This window comes from Falco biarmicus, chromosome 13 (assembly GCF_023638135.1).
Source record: "Falco biarmicus isolate bFalBia1 chromosome 13, bFalBia1.pri, whole genome shotgun sequence".
Taxonomy (NCBI): Eukaryota; Metazoa; Chordata; class Aves; order Falconiformes; family Falconidae; genus Falco; species Falco biarmicus.
The window spans coordinates 20,031,678-20,051,257 of record NC_079300.1 but is presented as its reverse complement, the minus strand read 5'-3'; the positions used below and the strand labels follow the sequence as shown (position 1 = coordinate 20,051,257).

General features: G+C 40.4%; 1 protein-coding gene across 2 annotated transcripts in view; it reads right to left on the bottom strand.

The window, feature by feature from the left end:
- CUL3 (cullin 3) overlaps nucleotides 1-18,846 on the bottom strand; it is a 58,582-nt gene extending 39,736 nt beyond the window's left edge. Inside the window, exon 1 of one of the 2 annotated variants that reach the window (XM_056358380.1) lies at nucleotides 18,361-18,846. In XM_056358380.1, the coding sequence (XP_056214355.1) occupies nucleotides 18,361-18,426 (66 nt within the window). In that variant the 5' untranslated portion in view covers nucleotides 18,427-18,846. Of the gene's footprint in view, nucleotides 1-1,883; nucleotides 1,917-18,360 lie in introns of those variants that run through there. The other variant, XM_056358381.1, reaches the window with a different exon arrangement.
- Nucleotides 18,847-19,580: the final 734 nt, after the last annotated feature.

The following is a 19,580-nucleotide window of genomic DNA, read 5'->3' as shown; positions in this document are numbered from 1 at the left end:
TTTGGTTTCATATAGTTTATACAAAAAGGAACTGATCTAGTATTTGATATCTAAAGAAAAAGGCTGAAGAAAGGGAAAAAGCCACTACTCCCAGAATTACTGTGGAGAGAGAAAATAACCCCGAGTCTACCAATACTGTCAAAGCATCTTTGAAAATAAGATCTGAAAGTAGTAAAGACTGAAGAATAGTGGTATGACATTATAGAGGAAAATCATGACCAGCACTCGTCTATCCCTCTTCTTCCTCCCCTTCCACCCAGAAACCACTAAGTGAATAGAGGAAAGACATGGAAGACTAGATGTGCCTGCATTAGTAATCAACCACAAGAATCAGCAGAACTTTTTTCATTCAAAGTACATTTCTACGTGCAATTTCAAAATATCAAGTTTCTAGGCATTATTTATAAAAGTACACCTCATAATAAAGATAAGCCATTCAGTGCCTTGGGAGGAACTGAATTGCTGAACAAAATCAAAACAAGACACATCTTCCTCCATCCTCCTCATCTTGTGGCATTTTGGTTAAGTACAAAGATTTTAATGATAAAAATAATCCTGTCACTGCTTCTTCCACTCTCCTGATACCAGATCCATAAGCCTACTAATCTGTATGTGCCCAAAACACACGTCACTGTATATCTAACACCAAAAAAACCCAAAAACCAAAACCACAAACACATTCAAAAATTCTTAGCTCCCTATCTCCCCAAACCTCAAAGTAACAGAAAAATGGTGGAACATTTTCCCTCTCACTTGGTTATTCTACTATGTATAATACTGAAAGGTCAGTTATTATCTTTTAATTTGCATTTGCTACATTGGTGCCTCTTCAGGGAAATTATTTTCTAAAGCCTTCCTGAACAAGCAATTTTACAAGTACTGATAATGAAGGCAACCATTTAGAATTGCGGACAGCAATCCAAGTAAAAGCTTTTCAGTTTTCCTTTTTTTTTTTTTAAAAAAAAAAGGTTTTGTTTTCAAACAAAGCATAGACTCAAACCAACACTTCCCAGAGCCTTTTTCTTCCCTTGCTAATCAAAAATCTCCCAGCCAACATGCCACATTTTTAATCTCAACTGCAATTTAATTGCTCACTGTATTAAAAAAAAAAAGTATGATCTGCATAAAACAGGCAAACCACCCGCTGCCAGTTTGAAGAGGTATTACAGCATTCTGGGTTGGTCAGCTGGTAAACATTTCTGTATGTTATAGATAAGCAGTACCTCTAGTAATCCAGATCTGTTCAAGGAAAAGCTAAAAGTGAACTGTGCAATTCTTATACTTGAATCCAAATGCTATATATATATAAAAAAAAAGAAACCAGGAATGTTTGTAACCTTATTTGCTCCGAACTCACTGAATACAAACATCAACACAGAGTTTTCCACCACTTAACAACTCACCACCAGCTGCTCTGGAAGCACAAGGAAGATCCATAAAAGGTAATTTTATAAGGAGTACACATTAGAAATAGTACTACGAAAACTTACTGCCTTTTAAGATTAAGCATGAAGGACTCTGCTTCTCGGTGCAGTTTCCTATTCTGCTACTGACTTAGATTTCTGAGGGTTTGTGGGAACAGGATTGTTCAAGTTACCTGGTATCAAGTTAGAAGAGTGCTATCTTCCAAAAAGATCTAGCATAGCTACCTTGTTTGCACCAGTGTTTTCTAACAAAGCAAAGACTCCTTATACTCTAAATAATGGCCACTCTCTTGGACAGTAAGTTCAACTAAAGTAAAGCTTTAACAAAAATTTATTATTTCCTTTCCACTGCTGAACAGTTGTTTAGCTTTTGAACAGAAGAGGTCTTCCTGCATGATTATCCTCAAAGTTACAGAAGAAATGCAATGACTACATCTACCCTTGGATTAATTAACTCACAGGTTCATCTCTTTTCATCTCCCTTCTTTAAGTCAGGCTTGGACGCAGATTTAAAACGCATCCACTTCCACAAATATGAATACAGAATCAAAGCCCAAATGTTTTTCCATGCTCATTTGCAGATTTCTTCTAATGGTTGTAATTTAAAAGTGAACTCCAGTTGTAATACAGTTGCTTTCTTTATGCCTTCTATTCCTGCAGATATAAGCAGAAACTAGATTACTGCTTCTGCTGGTGCTTTGGAAAAAAACCAAACCAAAACAAAACCCCAACCACCCGGGTTTAGAAAAGCTTTCAGAAGCAATAATAATAAAAAAATAATTTCAGCAGTGTTTACACACAGACTCACCAAGATAATACCAAGCAAGTGACCAAAGAGAGGAAATGTGTTAACCTACTCCAGTTTATCTGAACATTACCTTTCTTGGGGAATGGGAGAGAGATCAAGTCTGTTACTGGCAGAAGAGATAGCTGTTTGTAAGAATCTGCTAGTTGGAAAAATTCCAGAAACCACTGCCCAAATGCTAATGATTCAAATATGCAGCTTGAACACAAAACATCTGAACTCGAAGTGTAGCAGAAGTACATCTTGAGGAAATAAGACTAAAGTATCAGTGTACATTAAAGTGCAATTGTTTCACCGAAGTCTGCAAAGGACTCAAAAGGTCCTTTATTCCACAGTACTGCCACAGTGCAGGATCAGGCACTTGCAGGCACTTTCTTTAACAATGTTTGTCTAACCTCTTAAAAGCTCCAAGACTGAGTAAACAATCACTGTCAGCAATCTATTGCTGTTACCACCTGAAGAGCATGACACCGCTAGGCACAGTCCTAAATACACTTCTCAGTCTCTCCCTCCCCCAGGCTTACACTGCAGACACCACCTCTTCTGAACAACTTTATCAGCCTTCCTTAAATCAAAAGGGGCAAACAGCTAAACTTTAGTAGTTTTGGTATTAACACATAACATCATACAAAGTATCATTCTCTCCCCTCTAGTCATGTAGTTCAAAGGAAACTGCAACATCCTGGGGAGGAACAACCCGCTGCATTAACACATGCTGGGGCCAACTACCCGGCCAGTCGCCTGGTAGAGAAGAACCTGGGGCTCTCCTTGGACATCAAGTTGAATGGGCCCTTGAGGCGAAGAAGGTTAATGGTATCCTGGGCTGCCTTCCGAGGAGTGTAGCCAGCAGGTCAAGAGCTCTACTCAGCACTGGTGAGACGGGTGGAGTACTGCATCCAGCTCTGGGCTCCCCAGTACAAGAGAGACATGGACATAATGGAGAGTGCAGTGAAGGGCCACCGAGATAACTGACTGGAGCACCTCTTGCATGACAAAAGACTGAGAGAGCCACCCCTCTTTGGCTTAGAGAAGCCTCAGGGGGATCAAATCAGTGTATATAAATACCTCGAGGAAGGGTGTACAGTAGAGGGAGCCAGGCTTCAGTGGAGCCCAGTGACAGGACCAGTGACAGTGGGCACAATCTGAAACACAGGAGATCCCTCTGAACACGAGGAGTAAGATTTTTATTTTTTTTAACAGTTAGGGTTACCAAGCACTGTCACAGGTTGCCCAGAGAGGTTATAGAGTCCCCATCCTTGGAGATGCTCAAAAGCTGTGTGGATACGGTCCTGAGCAACTGGCTCTAGGTGACCCTGCTTGAGCAGGGTGGTTGTACAAGATGAGCTCTGGAGGTGCCTTCCAACCTCAATCATTCTGTGCTTGGTAATACACATTACACCTGTATACCAAGGAAGCCAGAAAACCAGGGCTCCCTGACCAAGTGTGACCTATTAAAACTGCCAGTATCACTCTTCCAACTGAAATGTTTTGCAGGATAACAAAGGTGAGCAACAAAATGCTGCTTGTCACCAGTGGAACCAGACATTTGTTCCCCAGATTGTACCTACTACAAAGAACAACGCTAAAACTCCCAGATTCATGCAGAACATCAAACAGACCTACTGCTCGAAATCGAGATTACTTTGCACAAAATTAAAATACTTTTTGGTGTAATTTCCATTCTATACAGCTTACCCTTTACAACTGTCTCCTTTGTATGCAACTTCATTTCATATTCTTGTCAGTTGGTCATTTTGCCCTTAACTCTCAGAACTTGCTATTCTTACTTACATGAACATGCTTGAAGTACCATGAATTGTAGGAAAAGTTTACTTCTGTAACTGCTTAAGAACCTCCTGAATTCTTGACAGTTTACACCAGCTTACTTTTATCGGAAGTAGCTACTTAGTCTTCTTGAATAAGAGACGGTAAGAAAGAAGTGAGGAAGAGGTAATAGATGTCCTACAGAATCTCTGTAGGAGTATCCACAGAGGCGTACCAACCAACAGAAGCAGGAAGCACATGAACTAGTACTCACAGGACTAGTGACTAGACACAGCTTCTCATCCTTTTTGCACAAAGAGTTTCTGGACAAGTTCTATAAAGTTCTCACAAAGACCTCAAACCAAAACAGACCACTGTTAATCCTCAGAAATTTTAACATATTGTAAACACACTTGCGGGGTATTTTTACCTCAAAAAGTCACAAACATTACTATTCAATTTTTCTACAGACTAGCTGCAGAGCATTTATCACTATTCTACACACTACCAGGTGAAAGAGATCAATTTGGAAATTATTACTGCTCAGCAATGTTTCTCAAATTTTTCAAAAAACGCAACCATGACCTGCCTCATTCCTTTCCATGACACCCTTTAGGCCTAATACCCCAGAGCACTGGAGCAAGAACCGAATGAAATTACAAAATGCAAGTGTTTACGCTCTGCCCTGAAGGAAACAAGTGGATACTGACAATTAAAGTTACTTAGCAGCTCTGGGAGTAAACATCTGCATCTAGTGATTGCAGTCTGTTCTCACTCCACCATTTCCTATCCCTCAGCAGATAAAATGAGCAAGGGCTGACTGCTGCCACCTAAAACTGCCACCACAGGGGTCCTGACCCACAGTCCAAGAGGCAAGGAAGGCTGTCAAAACTAATAGTCTTCACTTTGATTTCAAGAAAGGGCATTCATCAAGGTGGTATTAAATAGCCTGTTACAGAATAACTCAGCATCCTTAGCCTGGATCCTTCATTCTGGGTGAAGTTTGGCTGAGGTTCTCCAGAAAAGAGCAAGAGCAGCACACTTCCTGCCTCAGAGATTAATCACTACTTGAATTTTTATAAACCCTTCCAATATTGTTAATTTAAAAGACAAGAATTTACAGTGACAGAGATATATTATCTAGTGTTTGCACCAAGAATATCTCTTGAAAAATGGCCTATTAATATATGGAACTACGGATCCTTCAACTACAGAGCTGATAAAATGTACTCTTGTTAATGACAAATGGAGAGCTCCATTTTCACATTTCTGAATTTTGAGATTTTCATCACTGTATAGCGATAAGCATATCTGGAAGAAGATGCATTGGCTACACCTCACTGCTGAAGAAACATCAGTATGTCACAAAGCAGACAACTCCACAACACACAAATAAAAGCAACCGATCTCTAAACTACCAAAACCACCAGGCACAAAATTCCTCAATAGCGTTATCTGAATAGATTGATTGTTACAGACCAAAAAACACTACTGTAAGCTAAGAGAAGGAGCATGAAGAAAGTAAGGGGCACCCTGACCTACTGCTGTTCTTCTGCAGCTTACTCAACTTTGGCTATCTGCTGAAAGAGTCACAGGGAAGTCACAGCAATGCGCTATCAAAACTGATCCTAGTAACTTGGCTTTTGCTCCTAGGTGACCTGTAACAACTGAAGATGTTGATCCAGTATTCCCCACATGTCCTAGGAGTGTCAGGAAATGCCTACTATAATATTTATTACACTCCCTCAGAGGGTGTGTATGGTGGTGGGGAAATCTATGCCTTTGTTTGCTTATGGCATCTGCCAGTTATCATTTACAACATTAAATGCTGACACCATTTTTAATATTTGTGTTTTATTCTTCATTCATGCCTTGACATCCAAGCCTCACACTTGTTTGGGTGGGCAACCTCTACACTAAGCCTCTTGAGATTCCTCCTGCAAGGAATATTCATGGCCTGCACCATGCTCCATTCCAGGCTCAGAAGATGAGCTGAGTAACCAGTGTGGAGAGTAATCTCATAAAGGCCAAGAGTAAAATCAACTCTAGCCTGACCCTCTGTAGAATAGGCAGGGCTCTATCACAACAAACAGTCAGTAGTAGAAATGCACGAACTGCAGTATCCACCTTTCCTTCCCAGGCTGTCAGGCTTTACTCAGCAGAAGCAAGCAGAACACTCAATTAAATCAAAAAAGGAATCCTCTTTGTCAGTTGAAACACCCAAGAGCTGCAGGATTTTAGGCAAAACCCTTTCCTTCTCCATTTTGCTTAAATGGGTTCTGCAGCCACAAAAAGCTATTCTGCCAGCATGGAACAGAAGAGGTGTAAGTAGATTAAAACATAATTGCTCCTTAGAAGATGGGAGTTGAACCTCCTACATAATGATTGACAGATTTAGTCTACCTTCAAGGCATTGTCTTAGAGCACTGCTGAGCTCATCACAAAGTGCATGCTGCTTTGGGGTAGGGGCTTAAAGAGCAAGGGGTATGGTTGGTTAGTTTTGATAAGCTTTACAGCAAACTATAATATCCTCCAAGAACTTCCTTTCCTAGTAAGCTTAAAGCCCCGGAAAAACCAGATTTGCTCCTCCTCTCAAGAGGTAACATTTGTCTGCATTATAGGTAGACCTGACAGAAACTTTACCATCTAATAGCAATTTAACACTCTATATGAACAGTTTAAAACAAGTCTTTAACAGAAAATGTCCTACTGCAGCAACAGTTTTGACATGTATAGAAGATTGAACAAATCTGAAGAAAGATCAGAGACTCATTTCTCTTTCAATATTTTAGGAACCATTTCAGAAGAATGAGACTAATCCTGAACTGCTAACATACCTCAGTTTTTCTATATTTCAACTTCTATTTAATACAATTTCTTCATTTTTCCCAAATGCCCCTCCTCAACTTCAGTCTTGCAAATCTGTGGCACATAATATCCTGAAGGGCAAAAAAAATGAGAACAACAACTCTCCCAAACACCTATTTCATTTCAACTGTGACTAAGAACTGTGTAAAACTGAGCAGCCATCAGGTATTGAATAAACACAAGGCAAATAATAATCTAAACCTTTTTAATTTCTTTAAAAATGCAAAAACAATGGAAACAATCCGGAGAGGCAGACAACTAAATATAAACTGAAAGACAAAATGACACAGTGCTGATTCTGTGAACACAGATACCCATTTACAGACCTTCACACACCTTCCCAACACTAACTCATATTAAGTGTTTGTAACTACTAATGAGCAACTATAAGATGCTTCATATACATAAAGACTAAGGTCAACAGTCTTTCATAAAACAGTTTCACAGATATCCAACCTGTAAAAGACAACATATTTAGGCAGCAGTAACTAGCAGAAGCATAGCATGTAAGAGCACCTACTTCATTCAAAAAGAAGGTCCATGTGTATTCACTACTCTCTAATACCACTGAGACTCTCCAATTTGCCATTCTTTCAATTTTTCCATTAGAGATGCAGACTCTTGCTTGACACGTTTAAGTCTGGGGACAAGACCTATCAATCTCTTTCCTCTCCTGCAGGTCTGTTAAGTGCAGTCCACAAACTATGTTATACTGTGTATAAATGAACATATGGGTTCAATTTGCAATTTATGATGCTCAGCTTACAAACTGCACCTTCAAACAGTCACTTTCATTAATACAGATAAAAACAAAACTCTCATTAATACAGATAAAAGCAGAATATTACTTGTCTGAGTAAGGCAATGAAAAATGAATGATAGTTCACCAGCCTCATTTTTCATTCACTTACTGATATATATGCATTCACAGAAACCAATCTTTAAGGTTCTGCATAAAGGCTACATCAGTAAGTTAAGTAACAAAACAGGGTAACTGAAGTCAGTAAATACTGTATCTAAGATCATGTATAACAAGCTTATCTCTGCCTCTTACACACTTATCTGTCTTACTGGTTATTTCCCACAAGACCCAAACGCCTTGAAATACGCATGGCTTTAGTGAGCAATGACTTTAGGATGTTTTCCTCCAGCAGGGCTGGATACTGGAGAAAAACAAAGAAAAACAGACAAAAAATTAACTTCTTTTCAACATAAACTTTCAAAGACGCTACTAATTACACTAGGGACTTTATCCTAGAATTACACACATGCTTTGCCCAAAAAGGACAACAGAATAGTACTTAACTAAAAACTACAGAAATCCAAGTTTTTAAGTTACCTTCACCCCTGCCCTGCACCCCCCCACACCCCAGCATCTGCAGACAAATATAAATAAAAGCCTTTTCAAATACCAAAAGGCATTATCTGTAAACGAGTAAATCTCCCCCTACCATGGTACAACTTCTACCCACCTGCCATCAGGCTATGAGGCTTGTTTTAAAAAAGTTGTATTTAAAATATAACAATTAACTGGTTTGGTTTAAACTTCTAGAAGAACTGAATTGGTAAGAGGCTAAATATAGGAAGTTCTAGTTCAAAAGATAGTTGTCACTGCTATAGAATGGAAGTGCTTGTACAGCCAAAACAGTGACATTGCCTGTATTATTAAGCAAGGTTCTTTTAGAAACATTCAATGACATTTCTACAGCGCTCATTACTATAGTGCCTGAAAATGGAGGAGGATTATAAAACACCTATAATGAAACTACTTATTTCCTAAGAACACTGCAACTTAACAATAGTAAGGAAGAACCATCTATACTTCTGAAGCTTCTCTTACTAAATTGGAAACTGTTAAGAGCTGAAGTCTAGATTTAAGTTTACGATTTAAGAAGTCTGACCTTTCACGTTTAACTTTGCAAGGTATCAGAAGCATTTTCAGACATGAAATAAGTTTTTGGCTTGTTTCAGTAGTTGTCTTGATTGCTTAAGGGTACAAGTAACAGCTGGGGGTGGGGAGTGGGGGAAGTGTATCAGGTCAGGATCAGTTAACTCAAAAATCCATTCTAAATGAAACAGAGGAATAAATACAAAGCCTTGACACCAAAAATCTACCTACTTCCTCTCCCATGCCCAAAAGAATAAAAATTAATATTGGTATTTTGAAGACTAATGAGAAGTTCAGAGTCCTCTTGACTCACTTCAGAAGTAGCAATCCTAAAACAAGTTTCCTCAAATAAAAGTTATGGGGAAAAAAAATCTGAAAGGCTTGTGTAGCAGCAGGAAATCAATTCTTGAAAGAAATACAATCACTTTCAGGTTTCTATCCCAAAGTTGGTGTTAAAATATTTGAAGCTAATTAGAACAGCAGAAACGGAATGAAGAAGAGCTGAATTTCTGGGAGTGAATCATTTCTCTCATCTATTAGCAGGATCCTGGTGGTCTAGGTGGCACAGGGAGAGACAGACATTTCTGCACTTCAAGAACTCAGCTGTGTCCCTGTAGCTGTCAAACAGGCTCTTGTCAAAGGTGAAGCAGCAGACAGTGGAAACAGTGGCACAACATTTTTTTATAAACTACTGGGCACGCCTTTCCCATTTACAAACAAGGGCCAGATCCTAAAAATTTCACACAAGTCATTTAGCATTCCAGTGCAACAAAATCTTAGGACAGCCAAGGACATGTTTTTTCAAAACTTGAGGACTATGTGACTATGAGCAAACTGCAACAAAGTAAGTTCGACTGCAGATTTCCTCAAAGCAGCTCACCTGGGATAACTGGCCACGTGCAGGTTCTCACGCTGCAGTAGAACGAACGTGGCTCATTCCCCTTCCACTGGAATTACTTCCAATTTATTAAAGACTGAACAGCAGAAAGGGAAGTTGTTTGTTTGCTTATAACCTCACAAGATTTACTAGCAAAGATTAAAAGTTGCTGGAACTCTCAAATTTCAGTGGGATTTTGGTCCCTGGCTCTCAAACTCCTTTTGAAACCCAAGTGTGGGACTGCAACATTCCAGGTAACGTGCAGTAGGTTGTCTTGAAACTGCCGTAACAGATGATAGGTCACTGTCTGCAGAAGCCGCACTACTACATCCCAGCCTGCTACTGCTATCATTCCTAACTATAAGCCAACAGATTTTTTATTTATTTATTTTTTACCTGACTCAAAAGTGTTTAAAACTTTCGATGCAGTATGTCATGGTACTTCCATTACTTTTAAGACCATCATCCTAATGCTACAAAGTAGAAAGAAATAGCATTAATTTAATAAGAGGCAAATTCATGGGTTTTTTTGGCAGATCTTTTCTAGTGATGACTTGTATAATATTAACATTATAATGCCGGAATAATATGTGCCTCAATCTCAGTTAAGAACTGTCAAGGGGAAGAGCAATGCTGTACTGCACATCTGTACCTTCTGTGGAAGGCACGGAGTCTCCTCACTAGTATCATCTCTCCAAGTGAAAAAAATCCTTTAGTTCATTAACTTCCCCACCCCAATGTCCTGGAATCAGAAAGCTTCCCTGAACCACAGATGACCCATTCTTTGCCCACTCAACTTCAGTGCAAATCCCGCAAGAATTATTTCTGGTTTGGTTTTGGGTTTGGTTTTTTTTTTCCTTCAATTAACCTGCAAGTAGGTCAATATTTTACAAATGTTCAAAAATCAACACTATTTAAAGAGAAAATCTATGAAATGCTTATCAGATTATCTAGACTGTAGACACATTTCCTGAAGCTATTTCAAAACAAGGAATACAATGAACAATTTACAGGGGGATGAAGGAATAAAGGGGGAGTGGGGGTGGCGCAGAAGGGTCTTCAGAGGTTTTGGGGGCTTGATGACAACTCCTCCTCCATAATAACAGCATATCAAATTGAGAACTTGTAAATAAAAGATTAAATTTTATGGTAGACAGAGGCCAATAAAGGATAATCTTTTTTTCTCAGCTTACTTCATGGAGGGGATGGAAGATACACTTAATAAATCACTTACACATTTACAAATAATCAATACCACTGTATGCTGACAAGAACCTTTCTCTGGGGGATTTTTGCACCATACAGTGAATACACCATGATCAGATGCACAAATCAGCAGTGCCTGGAAGAACAAGACCATCACTAAAATGACTGCAACAGAAAAAAATAAATCCAGAGCTACACAGGAAGATTATATCCACACCTATAACATAAAAAAAAAAATAGATCCACTCAGATGCTACCAACATTTTAAAACCAAAATTAGTGTGAAAGTAAAAAGAAAGTTATTTATTTCAATAAAGATTCTTCACATGCAAAAAGTAAGGAACAGACACGCACAGCATGTACTCTCAGACCACAGGTAGTAGAAGAAATGAACATTACGAATTTTTGATGATATAAGCTAGTCCAGTTTTATAACATTCATATGTATAATCTAAATTATTATTGTCTTCATTTATGTTTATTCTCATTAGTAGTAAACCAAAAATTGGCATTTCCACAAATGCTCCTCATCCATAATCATAAACAAATAAAGCAAGTATCTGCATACATTTTGCATACTATTATACCTTATTTAAATTACAAGCAAGACAGCTTCAGCCCTCAGACACTAATTTTATGCACAACTAATTGAAGAACCTAAGCAACTCCACAGCAAGCACCATCCAAATGTAAATGTTTATTACAGTTTTGTCCTCCTTGTTGTACTCTGGTATTAAACACACTTTTTTCCTTCCCTAAAATGCACATGTTAAAAATGCAGATGTAGAAGTTCTTTTATGTCATCTAACAGCATTCTGCCAATATGCTAGTACTTGCACCTTCACAAAAGAACCATTTGTGATTTAAAAATTCTACCGGCTTTAACTGAACTTCAGAAAAATAAAACAACCATGATAAAAAGTATGGTTGGCCATGCTAGTTTTCTACTACAATACTTTCGTACTTGTTTCCACAAAAAACTGACTCAGGATGAGAAATATGAGCTCCCCACTTCTCAAGAGTTGGTTTTCCACATGTACCTACTAGAAATCAAAGATCCAGTGATCATACACACAAGGTCAGGAACATATTTTGGACTGTAACAGAATCACTGTGCATTTTATGAATGGACTCGACCAAATTTATCTCAAGATCTGTCCCAGTCATACCACAAAATGTTTTCACCACATACAGAGATTACCAGACACTGCAGATCAGTCATGGTGATGAAAATTCAAAAGCACCTGCACTAAGACTACATGTCCCACAGATCAAAGCCAAAGACTTCAGAATACGTATTTGAAATTCTGAGCAATGTTGCCACTTATGCTGTTTTTACCTGCCCAGAAGAAATTAAAAGAAGAAACATCTTGAAAAGTTGTAATAATTTTTCTGGAAAAAAACTTCAATTTTTTTATGTTACTATTATTATAACTCATGTAGAACACCAAAAACTCTTGATCAGTTTTACAGCAACCCTGATAAAGCCCCTTTACCTACCACTACCAAGGAAAAAAAAACAGTAAATCCTGTTTAATAATGTACTACTATACAACACAAGAATGAGGGGGTGAAGAAACATACCCAGCCACATGGAAAAACTCAGACTGAATTAGCCAGTATAAAAATATTAACAGAATCCTAGTGCTGTTACTTTATACTCTTGCACAAAAATCAAGCAAATTTTAAATACAGGTACTGCAAACAGCAGTACACTTTCCAGTGCCATGCAGAGGCACCTACTCAATTCAAACTGGAAAAATGACTGCTCAGAACTGAGGACCCAACTAACACGGAAAACCAAGAAAATTTGCAACTGAAGCCTGAACATCTACATAGCTCAGAAATTCTAATGAGATTAGGTTAGACCACAACTAAAACATAATATGTACACTGTGTTATAAAAACCCAACCAAACAAAAAACCACCTACAACTACTCAAAGTCTATCCTGGAATTAGTGTTATCATCTCTTAAAAATTCTAAATGTAGTATTAGGGCATTCAGTCTGCTCATAATATTTCATTAAAAAAAACCCAGATCTGTGAAAACTGGAAGACCTTCGTAAGATTAACTGTCCAGTAAACAGCCAGTATTTCTGTATTTTTCTGTAACTGACACCAAAACAACTCCTTCTTTTGAATAAGATAAGCAGTGTTTTAGTTCTTTGGTTTGTTTTATTTCTAGGTTTTAAACCTACTAGAATTTTAGTTGTGAACATTATTGCTGCTGTATATACTATATGGGTTAATAGCTAAGATTGCTTTATATTTTCAAACCTACTTTTATAAAAGTATCAAGATTTACAAAGACAAACATGTAAAAACTTAAGTTAACCAGGTGGTCCTGCAGCACTCAGTGGGTTTACATGATTTTAATCAGAGATGAAAAAGCCTACAATTCTATCCTCATCCCACCCACCATGCCTCTCCAGTCACTCACTAATACAGCATACATACTCCAAGGGTTATAAGCCAAAACAGAAATACGTATATTGCCTACAGAACCTGAACGCTGAAATATTTAAATACAATTAAATGTGTTTTCTAGGGTCTATCTGTTGTAAGATGCTCAGGTAAGACACAAAATTTACATCAACTACTTGAATTGATAGATCTACACATTACAGGTTGAAGTATAAATTTAACAAACCTCATCTCAACTTGCATCATCAGTTCCCCAAGATTCAAAACAGACCACAGAAGCAGCCAGCATTCTGAGAGAAAAAAAAAAAAAAAAGCCTTCTGCCTACATAAAGCCTAAAACAAGTGGCTGTTACAGCTCAGGAGAAAGGAGCAGGGGCAATGAAAATAGAAGTCTTAATACTTTCTCACAGAAGAGCTGAAGCCATTTACTTCAGGTTTACAGAAGTTTATTTGAGGAAGAAGTATCATCAATTGATAAATGGGGTTGAAAGAAGTAAAACGCTGTCTGCCTTTTTGCATAAGACTGGATGAAATGATAATTTTCTGGGGCACAAGTACTGCTGATAATATGATTCAGTGAAGCTTTTTCATATATATATATATATACACACACATACACGCACTTGAAAGATTCATTCTATTACAAGTGCATGTGTAGGATCTCTCTAAACGCTTTCCAGAATTCATAATGTAACTATATAATACTGATCCACTGGAATAGTTCTGAGAACTGGCAATTCTGGCATATGCTCTGAAGAGGAAAGATATCTCTGCAGGAAATGAAAATGATTACAAGCACTCAAAAAACCACCCAAATACCCAACTATGAAGATCAAATCCAATAACCTACATCAGGTCATGCTGGTTTCCAGAAAGATCTCACCAACCAATTTTACGGTGACAACTGACATATTGCAACGAGAGAAGGATGAGTTCTTGCAAAAACGTTCACTCAACACAGCTTAACATGACTTGTACGAATTTTGAAAATTAGTTCTCAAATACTATTTATTTCTGTAAGAAATGTGCATTTTTTACTTGGTACCACTTTTTCATCAAAACACATTTAGCGCTACTGTTTTCCACTAACTAAAGTCACAGCAGAACAGTTCACATACATTTTCAGGAAACGTGATTTATACATGCTAGCTTGCTGTTACAAACATCACATCTCTCCAAAAGTTTGAAGTACAAATCTAGCATTCTTTGGCACCACTTTTCACAAATCAACTAAATTTTAAAATTAGATTTGCTGCAAGCTTGTTTGAGAGCTTTTAAAGTATTCCTTTAGCCAGCAGTAATGGGCTCACTGAGAGTTAAGCAATGAGAGCCAGTCTGAGACCCTGAAAGTACTTCAAACCAGGGTAAGGAAGAAAACCACCACAATCCTTCTCCAAAACAAGTGCAATTAATTCATGTCTTGTAGAAGTATCATCCTTGCATTTTTGCATAACACACATACTGTGTATTCAGCAAAAATACTACTGCACTCCTCCAAATGATTTAAAAACTTATAAACTATATCCAACAGAAATCACTGACAATTACTTGAGATTTCAGAAATTTTGGGTTTTTTTAGTGTCCAAATACAACATATTCCTATTTGTTGTGTTGTGCATGAATTTGAAACAAGAAATTTTAAAGACTGCTTAAGAAAAACTACGCTCACTCAAAAGCCCTCTTACACTATTTCACTTCTTGCTTTAACTACTCTAACACTCAAATAATAACTCAAAATGCTATCTAGATAGACCTTACATAAATACAGAGCAACTATGTATTAGGAAGGCATTAAAAGTACCATAAGCGGTTATTGAAAGTAGCACAATGGAAGTCTTCTACAGCTGTAAGTAAGGCTACTTAACTCCACAAGCTTAAGCTCATCAGTTTCTCTACTGAACATACGATAAACTTTCACTAAAAATTTCCATTATTCTTTCTAGATTTGAAAAAACGCCCACTCAAGTCTGAAGTCTCAAAAAAGAATGCATCCTCATCTGGACTACTTCTGATACAATGATTATCACCATCTTCAATTCAAGCCCAACAAGAGAACACAGGAAACATTTTTTTAGTAAGCTAAATTTTCAAATTAGGAAAAGAAATGCATTTTTTTCTCTACTGTGAACAGAAGAATGGATTAAATGTACAGAAAATTACTTTCCTCAATTACTTTTGCTTAGTCTACAACCCACTTCAGCAAAACAGTATGCCTTGTACTCAAAGTCATCGCCCTTGAGGTAAGAAAAAACACATCAAGGCACATAACAGGAGCTAGCAAGTATGAATGGACACTTGGGATGACAGATAATCTGCTGCCAATTAGAAAAAAATAATAAAGAAGGGATCTAGAATAAAAATAATTCCAAAACATTAAGATCTCTTGGTACAACACTGGTAGTTTTCAAATGTTTTGGTCAATTTCTACTTAAATTCTAGTAAGGAAGAAAAAGAAGAAACTTTGAAGTAGTAGTAGTATTTTGCAAATTACTATTTCTCCTTTCCTTTACCTACTGTAAAATACAACAACAGAAATTTCAAAAATATTATGAAAAATAGAAAATATTAAAGAGACAGAACCTACATGGATGGGTTACCATAATATTGTGACGTTACAGGAACCTTACCTCTCCGATTTGGCTATTTCTAGTTTAATATAATAGTAAATTGCTACATCCATGCAAGAAGCCAACTTATCTAAGCCAGGTAGACCTGCTAAGGAAAGACAATCAATAAGACGACAAATTGAAGCAGCCTACAAAGTCACCTCTGGAAGCACTTTTAATTCAGAACTGAAAAGCAGAACCACCAAATTTGAGATAAAAGAACGAAGATCAGTAGCTGAAGTACGAACAGTACATTTTCTAAATATAGACTCTATCCCACACACAAATGCAACCTCATTGACATGAATAATCCCACTGGCAGTCACTGGCTCTATTTGCAGGACCAAAGCTATACAACCACTCAGGCCTCCACAAATTTTGCGTTAAGATTTTTGTACAAACTACAGCTATTGCCTTCTGCAATTATGACTGAGAAAACCCTCCAAATCTCTCAACCAAGTACATGCTTCTTTTCTATAAACAACTTTATCAACAGGATTGTCAACAAATTGTCTTAGAAAAGAAAGTATGTTCAAGGGAACACCTGAAAAATTGCTGCCAACAGATGTCATCGAACATATAAGATCTGTAGGCCTTGATGGCTATTATTGAATTATTTTAGGGAGTGCTGCGGTTTAACCAGGAGAAGGTAATTTTTAGACTTTTTAAAACTTTTAACCTGGACATTCCTTAAGCAACTGAAAAGAAAGACAATGCTAGCAAAAGCAGTTTCAGAAGAAAAAAACCTGATGACAATATTCATGTAAGAGCAGGGCTCTGTGTGAGTAGAATTCAACCCCCAAACTGACTTCATATGCTCATTTACAAAGGTGGTGAAAAAAGTAAAAAAAAAAAAAAAAAAAAAAAAAAAAAAGAAGAGTAAAGTTTACCCCATTGTTAAGTCTGCCTTTGTTGACTGACCCATATCTACATATTCATGGTTGGAATACATGAATCTGTTTACCAAATTAAAAGACTGCTATATTTCTGGCGTAGTTTGTTATAAAACATACATGCTGTATATGTAATGTTTTATTTTTGTACAAGTTTTCCTATTACTTATTAGTAAAGCCCTGGCCATGCTGCAGTAAGTCTTTTTCTTTATTCCTACAATCCAAGACGTCCTAACAAAACTTACATTCTTGAAAAAGGTTGTATAAAGAAATAAATACAATTTGGAGATCAAAAACCTTTCATCAGCTAAAATTCATAATTTCATAGCCCACTTTCTTCTTTTGACTTTTACCACTAAATGCAACTGTCAATGATTAAAAGAAAGAGGAAAACAGCATAAATCAGATTGCTACGATTAAGTCAGCTTTTGCTATGATTAAGTCAGCTTTCGAGAATATAAAGAATTCTCTAATTTCACCAGCGAGAGTTTTGATGAAGCATATATATTGATATATCCCTTGTCAGTGAAATACGATAAACAGGTATGTCCAGTTTCTCGTAAAGGCAAGGCACATTAGTTCTACACTACTGGCTACTGGGATCAGATGTAGCATCAAAAAGTTAACACTAAACCTTAAATGCCAGTGACTCAACTAGGTATCTTGCTTTTTAACGTACACACCAATGAACACATACACATTTCCTGGCCATCCTCTGGCAGGCTGAAGCTTTTCTATTTCTCCCCTTCCTCAACATCATTAATAGTACTGTAGTTGTTATTCTGCTGTAAGCTTTAATTGAACCAACTGTCAAAACACAACAAGCTTTACAGCAGTTTAAATTAATAATCTGGCTCATTCCCTTCTGTAAGTCAAAGGGATGGTATGCTCATGGTTCTACCAAACACGCATGAAAGTTACCTATGTCAACATGCTTATAGTAACATCTTCTCAACAGCTGGCATTATGCCACCTAAATCCTACAATCATACGACTTATAGCCTCTTTCACGGAGCAGGGAGTGAAATACATTCACCAAGAGGAAACTCTCCAGAAGACATAAATAAATACCGCCCCCCACACACACAAGGCTTAGCTAATTTTGTTTTGATGTAGGCGTATAACCTCCGACTCCTTCTTTGAGGCCTTTTCCTTGAAAACAAAGAAACCAGCCCCCCCTCCTCCCGATGCCGTACGTGGATTTTCATAATTGATTTGCTTGACTGATGAGGGAGACGATAATCGCGGGGACCAGTTCCTCCACCTCCCACTCGCCGCACGGCAGGTAGCACCGCTCCCCCGGGATGCGGCTCCCGCACGTCCCCGTGTGCCCCCCCCAACGCCGTAGACACACACACACCCCTTCGCCCCCCGCCATTCGCACGGGGGTGCCCGGGGCCGCCGGCCGGCTGACAGCTCCCCCCGTACCGCTCGCACCCGCCGCCCCCTGCCAGGCCGCCTCTGCCCGGGGCCGGCCCGCCCGGTCGCCCCGCGGGCCCGGGCACACGGCGCGGCTGACAGGGCGGTGAGGCCGCGGGGCCTGCGGGCAGGAGGAGGCCGGGGCCTGCCGCGGCCGCTCGGCCCGGCCTAGGCCCGGTACTCACGGGGAAGGCTCGGATCCGCATCTTGGTGTCCTTCCGGCTGCCCGTCCCCTTGCTCAGGTTCGACATCTTCGGGCCCGGCGGCGGCGGCGCCTCCCGTCCGGAGGGGCGCCGGGGAACGCGCGGCGGGGCGGCAGACCCCGGGAGCGGGGCCGGGGGCCGGGCGCCGGGCGGGGGAGGCCGCTGGCGACCTTCACTCCGGGCTGCGGCCCCCGGGGCTGCGCGGAGGGCGGGAGGGCCGGGCCGAGCCGGGCCAAAGGGGAGGGGGGGAGCGGCGGGGGAGGCGGCGGCGAGGGGCGAGGCGGCGGCGCAGGCCCCTCGCTCCGGCGGCAGCGCTTCCTTCACCCTCCTCCTCCGCCGCGATGGCGGACAAACATCGCTCAGTGCGCAGGGCCGAGCGCCCCCCCCCCCTTCCTCTCCTTTCCCTTCCCACCGCCCAGCCAGCAGCCAGCGAGAGACAGATCCGGCCGCGGCGGCGGGCGGGGGCGGCGGGAGGGCCGCGGGGCGGAGCGCCGCTGCGGGGGAGGGGGGGGGGGAGGGGGCTCGCCGCTCTCGCGAGGCTGCCGCTGCTCTCGCGAGACAATCCGTCGGCTCCTCTCCGACGGGCGGGCCCGGGCGGCTCCGAACGGTCACCGTCGCGGAGGGCGGGGCGGGGAGGGCGGGGAAGGCGCGCGGGAGGAGAGGGCGGCGCTCATTGGCGGAGGGCGACGCCGCGGGGAGGTGGGCGTGGCGAAGTCGGGCGGGCGGTGCCGCCTGACAGGGGCGGCGGTGGGGCCGGGGGCGGCGGGTCTGCCTGCGGGGCGCCTGGTGCGGGCACGGCTGCCTTCGTGTGGGGACTTTTTGGCAGGTGTCGTCCTGTCCCGCCCCCCCCGTGGATATCCCACTCCTTGGGCTTGTGGCAGATGCTTCATTAGGGTTAAAGCGCGGGTTTCGGCCCCCACGGGGGGAAGCGTGAGTGGGCCTAGCAGCATGCGGCCTGTGGAAAACGGGGCATTGCCCCAGGCCGGCCCCCAGACTACCCCGTGTTCTGGCTACCTGTTATTAACCTTGCTGTGCACAGCTAAAAAAAGGAAAGGTAGTTTGTTCCTTTTCCTATTTGTTACCCTTTGAAGTCTCCCGGATGTCAATTCTGCCCTTCTGAATCATATCACCAGTAGGCGTAGCCCTCCACGGCAGAATGGCATGATGCAAGACATTTTTATTTATTTATGGTTTGTGTTTTA